This window comes from Chiloscyllium plagiosum, chromosome 25 (genome assembly GCF_004010195.1).
Source record: "Chiloscyllium plagiosum isolate BGI_BamShark_2017 chromosome 25, ASM401019v2, whole genome shotgun sequence".
Taxonomy (NCBI): domain Eukaryota; kingdom Metazoa; phylum Chordata; class Chondrichthyes; order Orectolobiformes; family Hemiscylliidae; genus Chiloscyllium; species Chiloscyllium plagiosum.
The window spans coordinates 40,609-51,971 of NC_057734.1; the positions used below are offsets into that span (position 1 = coordinate 40,609).

General features: G+C 41.6%; 1 protein-coding gene across 1 annotated transcript in view; it reads left to right on the plus strand.

Moving 5' to 3' along the window:
* The window catches only part of dnah10 (dynein axonemal heavy chain 10), a 243,067-nt gene that overhangs the window by 33,572 nt on the left and 198,132 nt on the right, over positions 1 to 11,363 (plus strand). The window contains exons 12-14 of the mRNA XM_043715328.1: positions 2,224 to 2,382; positions 5,803 to 5,919; positions 7,122 to 7,224. Of these exons, the coding sequence (XP_043571263.1) occupies positions 2,224 to 2,382; positions 5,803 to 5,919; positions 7,122 to 7,224 (379 nt within the window). The remainder of the gene's footprint in view (positions 1 to 2,223; positions 2,383 to 5,802; positions 5,920 to 7,121; positions 7,225 to 11,363) is intronic.

The window sequence follows — 11,363 nt, forward strand, 5'->3', positions numbered from 1 at the left end:
CCCCTGGTACCACCCTCGTTGACAGTGAAGACGAAAAGATCATTGCCAACGGTTCTGCAATTTCCTCTCTTGCTTCCCACATAATCCTAGGATATATCCTGTCAGGCCCGGGGGACTTGTCTATCCTCAAGTTTTTCAAAATGCCCAACACATCTTTCTTCCTAACAAGTATCTCCTCTAGCTTACCAGTCTGTTTCATACTCTCCTCTTCAACAATACGGTCCCTCTCATTTGTAAATACTGAAGAGAAATACTCATTCAAGACCTCTCCTATCTCTTCTGACTCATTACACAGTCTCCCACTACTGTCCTTGATCGGACCTACCCTCGTTCTCGTCATTCTCATGTTTCTCACATACGCATAAAAGGCCTTGGGGGTTATCCTTGATCTTACCCGCCAAAGATTTTTCATGCCCTCTCTTAGCTCTCCTAATCCCTTTCTTCAACTCCCTCCTGGCTATCCTGTATCCCTCCAATGCTCTGTCTGAACCTTGTTTCCTCAACCTTATGTAAGCCTCCTTCTTCCTCTTTACAAGACATTCAACCTCCCTCGTCAACCAAGGTTCCCTCACACGACCATCTCTTTCCTGCCTGACAGGTACATACATATCAAGGACACATCGTATCTTTTCCTTGAAAAAGTTCCACATTTCAACGACATCCTTCCCTGACAGCCTATGCTCCCAACTTATGCTCCTCAGATCTTGTCTTGCAGCATCGTATTTACCCTTCCCCCAATTGTAAAACCTACCCTGTTGCACGCACCTATCTCTCTCCATAAGTCGGTGCCATTTGCTGTTTCATAATTTTAAAATTCATTCATATAAAGTGGGCATAATTGGCGGGGCCCAAGAAAGTAGTGGTGTGCTCCCTTTTTGAACTGCTGCAACTCACTCGGTGTAGATACCCTCAATGCCAGAGTTTGATCCCAGTGACAGTCAAGGAAGGACAATATATTTTCCAGTCAGGGTAGAGGAGTGTTTATCTCTCAGTTTATCTTGTGCCTCACTAAGTGGTCTTTCTCATGTCCCAGTTTCTCATCTGTTATTTTGTTTCCATGGGATAGATTAGATTAGATTCCCTACAGTGTGGAAACAGGCCCTCTGAAGAGTAACCCACCCAGACCCACTTCCCTCTGACTAACACACTTAGCACTATGGGCAATTTAACATGGCCAATTCACCTGACCTGCACATCTTTGGACTGTGGGAGGAAGCCGGAGCAAACCCACGCAAAGACGGGGAGAATGTGCAAACTCCACACAGACAGTCGCCTGAAGCTGGAATTGAACCTGGAACCCTGGTGCTGTGAGGCAGCAGTGCTAACCACTGAGCCACCGTGCCGCCCCACTATTTAGTATACTATACAATTTCTTTTTATGTAAGTTAAGTTTAATTTTGTTGTCTGTTTCTTAACTAATAATTATTTTAACTTATTTTCCAACCTTTTTATGTTCCCTTTGTTCATCTGTTTATTTATTGTCTGTGTATTTGAATTAGTGGGTTTACTTTAGTTTCACTTTTATCCTGTCCACATTTATCTATAATATTTAATTGTTAGTGCTGTCCTTAGAAGATTATGGCAAACTTCATGCACTGTTTGATGTCTTCGCTGAGGCTAAAGAGCTGGGTCCCTCCTTACCAGACTATGTTTAACTCCATGATTATCCAGAGGAGAATGAGATTTAAGAGGAAACAGTGTCCATTTTGCATTTCTTAGATGTCTCAATAAAAATTCAAAGTAATTAATGTATAGTTAATAACCTGTTATATATCAACAAACAGGGAGTCCAGAACTAGAGGGCATAGGTTTAGGGTAAGAGGGGAAAGGTATAAAAGACTCTTATGGGGCAACTTTTTCACGCAGAAGGTGGTACGTGTATGGAATGAGCTGCCAGAGGAAGTGGTGGAGACTGGTACAGTTGCAACATTTAAGAGGCATTTAGATGGGTATATGAATAGGAAGGGTTTGGAGGGATATGGGCCAGGTGCTGGCAGGTGGGTCAAGATTGAGTTGGGATATCTGGTCAGCATGGACGGGTTAGACCGGAGGGTCTGTTTCCATGCTGTACATCTCTATGACTATGATTCTATGTCTTAATGCATTAGATTGTTTTAATTTAATTAATTTCTTCAGAAACATTCTATTATAAAAATTTCACACTGTCAGAGCCAATATTTTTGGATTTGTAATTTTTGACTAATTTTCTTTTATCATTTACAGGAACTTTCAGTTGCTCTAAAGAGAGCTCCAGACTCATTGGAGGATTTGAAATACGTACTGAGTACAATTGCCAAAATTCGATCCATGTCTTTAACTGTAGAGCTGCGATTAAAGGATAACCAGGAAAGATATCGGACCCTAGCAATGTATAATATCTCTGTGAGTTCACTCCTCAGATTTTTCTCTTGTGAATGCTATGGTTTAATTTTCTTCATCATTTAGCCATTAATGTCTGTGTTAATTAGCATTAAATGGACGACTCCAAATGTAGTCTGTCTTAACAAAAACATATCAGGTGAGATACTCTACCGTTCCAGTTACTTAGTGTATCTTCAATCACAAGATGTGCCCATTACAGGCTTGGCCAGCATTTATGGCCCAGTCCTAATTACTCTGAAGAAGTTGGTGGTGAGCTGCAATCTTTAGAGTGAGGGACACACAGAGCACTATTAAAGAGGGATTTACATTGCTTCAACCTAGTGACAGTGAAGGAATGGCAATATATTGCTGTACTGAGTGACTGGCAAGACATTAGGAAGCTCAGAGGAACAGAGTGATTTTGGGATGTTTGTCCACCTGAAGGTGGCAGGGCAGATTAATAGAGCAGTTAAGAAGGCATATACGACACTTGTCATTATCAGTTGTGGGATAGATTCTAAGAGCAAGGACGTTATGTTGGTAACAATACCAAAGAACTGTGGATACTGGAAATCAGAAACAGAAGCAGATATTGCTTGAAAAACACAGTAGGTCTAGCAGCTTCTGAGGAGAAAAAGCAGAGTTAACGTTTCAGGTCAACTGACCCTTCCCCAGAACTGATTGTAAGTAGAAAGCAGTTGGTATATATGCTAAAGATGGAATTGGGGACTATGGGAAGGAGTAAACAATAAGTGGAGATGCATCCCAGAGAAAGATAAAGAAACATTTGGGCAGACTGGAATGTAAAGATCATCTTGGGGAAATCAGTAGCTGCTAATGGGGACCATTGGTGGCTGACAATGGATTATTTGTGGTAGCTGCCCATATGATAACAAGGCCTGGGGTGTGTCAGTTGGGATAAGGACATGGGAGGAGATGCTAAAGCCCTAAAATTGTTGAGCTCAATTTTGAGTCCAAAAGGCTGCAAGATTCTAGTGCAGAAACTGAGGTGCTGTTATTCCAGTTTGCACTGAGATTACGTTGGAGATGTACAAAATGTAAGTTAGGTCATAGCTGGAGTTATGTGTGCAGTTCTGGTCTCTGCACTATTAGAAAGTTATAATTGTATTGGGGTTGATATTGAGGAGATTCACCAGGATGTTGCCTGGAATGGAGCAGTTTAGTAATGAAGAGACACTGGACAAGATCAGGTTATTTTCTTTAGAGCAGAGAAGGCTTGGGGCAAAGGGATGGGGGGCACCTTATTGAGGTCTATAAGACTGTGAGGGCCATGAACAGGGTGGATAGAGTTGAGAGGGTATGGGTAATGAATGCTCATCTAGTCAGTGATGCTCACATCCCATGAATGAATAAGAACTAATTCAATTTCAGACAGATGGCGCCTCACAGGCACGAAGGTCAGTGGGTTTCACCATCACTGTTGAATTTCCCCAGGTGCAAGTCACCAATCAAGGCACCAAGTGACTGGCCAGTTAGATTCATCAACAGGAAGGACATACACTCCATTCATGTGCATGCGTGCTTGCTTTTCTAGAAACTGCCACCACTGTTTCATCTCTGATAATTCAAGATGTCACAGCTTTTCATTCTATCTGCTAATCTCCATGAATGGGTTTTAGAGGTTAAGTGGTATTTTTGAAAAGATGTCTATTCGTTCGTGTTTGGCACTCTGTAATAGTTCCACAGAGATGCTGAAGCTGAAGCCATCTGCCCACTAGGATTATCAGCAAAGAGACCTTTGGCCTCTGTAGTTATTATCCTGGTACTTTATCTGGTTGAGTGTTGCCAGGGTTGGAGGATCTGAGCTACAGGGAGAGGCTGAACAGGCTGAGACTGTTTTCCCTGGAGCGTCGGGGGCTGAGGGGTGACCTTAGAGAGGTTTACAAAATTATGAGGGGCATGGATATGATAAATAGGCAAAGTCTTTTCCCTGGGGTCGGGGAGTCCAGAACTAGAGGGCATAGGTTTAGGATGAGAGGGGAAAGATATAAAAGATACCAAAGGGGCAACTTTTTCACGCAGAGGGTGGTATTTGTATGGAATGAGCTGCCAGAGGATGTGGTGGAGCATGGTACAATTGCAACATTTAAGAGGCATTTGGATGGATATATGAATAAGAAGGGTTTGGAGGGATATGGGCTGGGTGCTGGCAGGTGGGACTAGATTGGGTTGGAATATCTGGTCGGCATGGATGGGTTGGACCGAAGGGTCTGTTTCCATGCTGTACATCTTTATGACTCTATGAGTGGCATATGCAGTGCACGTCTACAAGGTTGTCATGCATTTTGATCACTGCACTCTCATTTATGAACTTCTGTAATTAGGCTGCGTGATATGATGACTTATAAAACTTTTCACTTTTGTTTTGTAAAAATACATGCTATTCTGTTCTATACCATAGAAGTGTAAACCTTGAATACAATGGATTTACAGCTGGTCAGAGGATCAGGGGTAGCAGAAGCTGGAATAAGAGAAAGAAGTAGACAAGGAGAAGGAGGGAGGTATAAATCACTCAGGTGCCTAGCCTCCCAGGGATGTTGCCAGGTCTGATGTGGCCCTGAGGGATTCATGTAATGCCATCAACATCAGTAAATATCTAATGTAAGCACATTCCATTAAACCCTTCTAAGCTAGGCGGATGGCATTCTCTGGAACTTATTTTGAATTGTCTGTGAACACACTGTCATTGAAGAGGTAATGTTGAGTAGATCCACACAACTGCCAATGGAGGATGTATACCTGTGCAGAGGTTTAACTTTCTAATCAAGAACCCTTTCTCCTTTCATTAGTTCATTTCTCTTCTGTACCACTATTAATAAAAGGAAGTTGAAATGCTAGCCTTCAAGTGTCTACATTTACATATTGTTCAAAAAGTGAAAGTTTGCACAGTTACAATTCAAACAAATCCCAATTACCTACTCATTACTCTGCCTCATGGAGATATTTCTGCTATTGATCACTTCTTTTACCTGTCTCCTTGTGGATGAGATAGAGACAGCCTGTTCCCTAGTTTCTGGTCTGGCTGAGATGTGTGTGGCAATTATTCTTGTCATGGAGGTACCAATGAGGACCTGAGGAAACTCCCATAATGTGGGTTCAATCTGTTAGTGCTATCTAAGTAGAGATCTTACATCTGTGTAAGACTATGTTCTTCAACTTTTGAGAGGGACTGCCCATTGGTGCATTCTCCTGAATGCGTGAGAGACAAAAAAAACAGCAGATGCTGGAATCCATTGTAGAAGAAGTCAATGTTTCGGGTATAACCTTTCTTTAGGAAGAATGTTGACTTCTCCACCTCCTGATGCTGCCTGGCTTGCTGTTCTCCTTCCAGCCTCCTGCTTGTCTGCTTTGTCCTCCTGAATGTTAGCAACTTAAAAAAGATCATTTTTAAGTGTTTCTTATTATGTCTTTCCTCATCAGACGACAGAAGAAGAGAAAGATTTACAACAGAAAATTAAGATAATCTGGGAAAATCTGTTTGATGAGGCACGTAAGATTGACCGCAGCCTAGGCACTGTAAAGAAGAAGTTCACTAAGGTAATTAATATTACTGCTCATTTGTTTCCTGTACTTTGTTACTGTTATCTTTGTTATCTCCAAAACTCTAATGCTAACCTGTCAGTCTCCCAGCTTCCACTCTCTAAAATTGCGCTGACCCAAATCTCTGCTCTTCTAAATCACAATGAGTCCCATTTGTTCATCTGTCCTGTACTTACTGATCTACATTGACTTCCTGTTCAGGAATAAGATTTTAAGATTCCCATGCTTGTTCTGAAATTCCTGTATAGCCTTGACCTTCTCTATATTCATGGCTACAGCCCTCTGAGTTATCTGCACTTTTTCAATTTGAGAAATCACTATTGTTAGTAAGTCTTTAGCCTCTGTAACTCCCTCCCTAAACTTCTCTACTCCCTCTGCAGGGAGGAGAGAAACAGGGCATTTGAGGGGTGTGGTGTATTGGTAATGATTTGAATTTGTGAAGATGCATGAAAACATGCTTGGGTTTGCAGAGTGAAACTGTCTGTGAAACTTGCTAAAATGATAGCCAATTTCTTGTCAGATCTAGTCCACTGACTTTATGTTGTTCTGTAAGTGCCAACAAATTTCATATGTGTACCTTTCTCTTTCATTGATGTTATTTGAATAAATACTTAATTTATTTGTTTGTTTTGGGAAATGCGTGCCAGCAGCAGAATTGATATTTACTGCCTATCCTTAGCTGCACCAAAACCAGTGGTGGACCTATTCCATGAACTCAAAGAGTGTGGTGCTGGAAAAACACAGCTCGTCAGGCAGCACCTGAGGAACAGGAGAATCGATGTTTCAAGCATAAGCTCTTCATAAAGTCGATTCTCCTGCTCGTTGGATGCTGTATGACTGGCTGTGCTTTTCCAGCACCATACTCTTTGACTCTGATCTCCAGCATCTGCAGTCCTCACTTTCTCCTATTCCATAAACTGCTGAATCCAAATGATGTCAGAAATCCTACAGCAGTGTTAGCCCTGAAATGGGCCTAATGGCCAGCTTCCACACTGTAGGGATTCTATGATCTATGAAATCCCAGTATATCCATCCAGCAGCAATGGGTTGAAATTATTTCAGACTTCATTGCATTTTTGCTTACACAACTGTATCAATACTTATCTTTATGAACTTCCTGTTAATTCTGCACCCAGTGAGGCATTTTTTTCCTGTTCAATCTAACACTATCTAAAGTAGTTTTCATTATTGGATTTCAGACCACTATGCAAGAAATCAAAACATTTGCATCAAATCTTGCTGCTTTTGCTTCAAGATTCCGACAGCAAGGCCCAGGTTCTGTGGGAGAAGATTTGGATAGAGGTTAGCGAACCAAACCCAGCAACTAAGCTTATGCAAACCGAAAATTGTGCTCTATAAACGTTGTAATGTAATTAATTTTCTCAAAGAATTAACTATACAAAGGGATTAAGTTGGGAGTTTTCATAATCTTGCTAATTCCACTTACATTAATTTTCAGTGATGCGTGTAACTTTTTATTGAATCACAGAATGGTTCAAATGGATATGGCACAGAAAACATTTTCAATCCTTCAGCTTAATGCCATGGCTTTTCCATTTTCCCACCCCCTCAAAAAGATATTCTTCTTTAGATAATTAGTAAATGCCCTTTTGAAAGCTAAGGACAAGAGGGCAGAGCCTCAAGATTAGAGGAAGCAGATTTAGGACTGAATTGAGAAGGAACTTCTTCACCCAGAGTGTTGTAAATCTATGGAATTTCTTGCCCAGAGAAGTAGTTGATGCTACTTCAGTAAACGTTTTTAAAGCTAAGGTAGATTTATTTTGAACAATAAAGGAATTAAGAGATACCGCGAGAGCGCGGGTAAGTGGATCTGAGCCCACAAAAAGATCAGCCATGATCTTATTGAATGGCGGAGGAGGCTTAAAAGGCTGGATGGCCTACTCTTGCTCCTAGTTCTTATGTTCTTATGTCCTAAGACTGAGTCTGCCTTCGGGTGGTGAAACATTAGTGTAGGGAGGAGGTATAATCAACATAAGGAATAGAATTCATGCTCTGAAGTTGTTTGGCTCAATGTGGAATCCTAAAACCTGTAAAGTGCCAAAGCAGAAAATGAGGTGCTATTCCTGTAGCTTGTACTTGTCTTCACTGGAACAGAGTGGTAGATTTAAGACTGAAACGTTAACATGAAAGCAAAATAATAGGTAGAAAACGGAGAATTGTGGAACTGACATAAATTGTCAGAAAAATCACAAATGTAAGTGGGAAGATAGTAGTCAAGGTCAGGGTCATTCTTACAGACAATGTAGATATGTTCTGCAAATCAAACCTCATAATAACCTGGTCCAATCATGTAGAAAGTGGTAGAAAGTGCTGAATTCCAGAGAGGAGGTGAGAGTAACAGCACATTCAACTCGTTCAACCTATGCCTCTAGTTTTGGACTCTTTATACTCTTAGATAATTTTCTTCACTGTCCATGATACTACCAATTTTGGTGTCAGATGCAAATGTACTAACCATGCCTCCTATATTCTTATCCAAAGCATTTTTATTAATGACCAACAACAGAGATCCAGCACCAATCCTTGAGGCCCACCACTGTTCACAGGCCTTAAGTCTGAACAGCAATCCTCTACCATCATCCTCTGTCTGCAACCATCAAGCCAATTTTGTATCCAATTGGCTAGCTTTCCCTGGATCCCATGTAATCTAACTTTGCTAACCAGTCTACCATGGAGAACCTTGTCAAGGGCCTTGCTAAACTCAACGTAGACAATGTCTACAATTTTGCCTTCATCTATTTTCTTGGTCACCTCTTCAAAAAACTCAATCAAGTTTATAAGCCACAATTTCCCTGCATAAAACTATGCTGACTATCCCAAATCAGTCCATGCCTTTAGATCCTGTCTGTCACATTTCCCTCCAACAACTTGCCCACTACTGACATCAGGGACACTAGTCAGTAGGTCCTGGGCTTTTCCTTGCAGCTTTTCCTAAATAATAGCACAACATTAGTTACCCTTCAGTCTTCCAGCATCTCCTCTGTAGCTGTTAATGATACAATATCTTTGCTAGCTGCCTGCAATTTCTTCACTAGCTTCCCATAATGGCCTGAGCTATACTTGATCAGGCCCGGGGAACTTATCTACCTTTATGAGTTTTAAGACCTCTTCTAGCACCTCCTTGTCTGTCATGTGGACTCTTTGTAAGACATCACAATTTATTTCCCTGAATTCCTTGGCTTCCATTGTCCTTCTCCACAGTAAATATTGATGCACAATATTCGTTTAAGATTTCACCCCTCTCCTGTGGTTCCACACGTAAATGGCTTTGTTGATCTTTAAGGGACCCTATTATCTCCCTAAATACTCTTTTGCCTTTAATACTTTGCTTGTAGAATCCTTTTGGAACCTTTTCTGCCATAGGTATTTCATGTCCCCTTTTTCTTCCTGAGTTCCTTCTTGGATGGACTCCTACATCCCTGATACTCCTCAAGGGATTCATTTAATCCCAGCTGTCTAGACCTGACATATACCTCTTCCTTTTCTTGACCAGAGCCTCAATATCACTAGTCATTCAGTGTTTCCTGCTCCTGTTAGCCTTGCCCTTCACACTAGCAGGAGCATGTTGTCCCTGAACTTTCACTATCTCGCTTTTGAAAGCCTCCCTCTTGCCAGACATCCTGCAAGCAGCCGCCCCCAATCAACTTTTGAAAGTTTCTGTCCAATACATCAAAATTGGCCTTGACCCAATTTAGAACTTTAACTTGTGGACCAGACCTATCCTTTTCTAAAACTATTTTAAAACAAATAGAATTATGGTTATTGGTCCCAATGTGCTCCCCCACTCACACCTCAGTCACTTGTCCTGCTTTATTTTATAAGAAGAGGTTGAGTTTTGCCCCTTCTCTAGTAGGGCAATCTACACATTGATTGAGAAAATGTTTTTGAACACACTTAATAAATTCCTCCCCATCCAAACTCTTAACACTATGGCTGTCCCAGTATATATTTGGAAAATTAGAATGCTGTCCTGTGATTGCGGAGATTAGAATGAGGTCAGGCAGGTAGACCTTATAGAGTATGAGTTCTGTGATTGGGGTTGATGACCTGGTCCAATCAGGGATCCCCAGCTGCCAGACATAAAATGAAGTGTCAGAAATACTGTTCACTCTATAAAGCGGCTCTGTGCTAGCTTGGTTAGTGTCATGTACTACGCACATGTAAATAAAAGGTGACTTGGTGATAGGATGCCATCCTTTGTGGAATTATTTCAATTACAATCCTGTTATTCTTAAAGCTATCTGCAATTTCCCTACATATTTGCTCCTCAGTTTCCCACTGACTACTGGGGGGCAGATAGTATGACTCCATCAATGTGATCACTCCTTTCCTATTGCTCAGTTCCACCTACACCTTCACTGAATGATCCCCAGGAATATCCTCATTAAGTGCTGCCATGATGTCTTCCCTAACCATAAACGCCGCTCCCCCTCCTCTTCTTTTTTTCTTATGACGTCTGTACCCCGGAACAAAATGAACTGCCAGTCCCTACCTCAACCACATTTCTGTAATATCAATGATATTCCAGTCCCATGTTCCAAACCATGCCCTGTATTATTCTGCCTTAACTGTCAGGCTACTTGTATTGAAACAAATGCAGTTTAGTTCATCAGCCTTCACTTGTTCTCTGCCATGCTGTTGCCAGCCTTGTCAGTTTAACTTACTTGCTTTAACTTCTGTATCAGCCTCAACCTTCTGTCTTGTCTCACTACTCCTTAGAGTCCCATCCCCTGCCAGACTATTTTAAATTGTTTTAAAATTGTTCAAAGTGAGAATGAGTTCAGCCCAGTAGAAGAGGCTGTGGTTGATGGGGGACTATTCAGGCCTCCTTTTAAGGAAAACCCAGAGAACCTTCAGACCATCCTGGATGGGGGAATGAATGTGTAGAAGGATTGTGAGTGCATTGTTAAGAGGATGGCCTGAAAACTAGGGATTGTGGAATCAACATAAATTGTCAGAAAAATCACAAGTGTAAGTGGGAAGGTACTGGACAATGAGGGAAAAGCAAGTGTCAAGAATGGAAGAAATAAATTCAGTGGGGCAGGAACAGGTTGAAACAATGGGTTTGCCAGAGCATCCTGTCTAGATTTTGGGAAGGAGGTAGAGGTGGACTTTGTGGGATCATGGTCCAGGTGTAGATTGGAAGAAGTGTCTGAGAGTTGGTACTCAGCTCCTGCCAGTTAGAGATCTGTGCACCATCCAGTGACAGCACCCCTCCTTATCAAGAGGTTTGATAACCAAGTTAGGTTTAAACCTGAGAGAACAGAGTGCAGCAAGTTCAGAAGGAGTTGAAAAATGTGTTGCTGGAAAAACACACAGGCCAGGCAGCATCCGAGGAGTAGGAGAATTGATGTTTCGGGCATAAGCCCTTCTTCAGGAATGAGGCTGGTGTGCCAAGCGGGCTGAGATAAAAGGTAGGG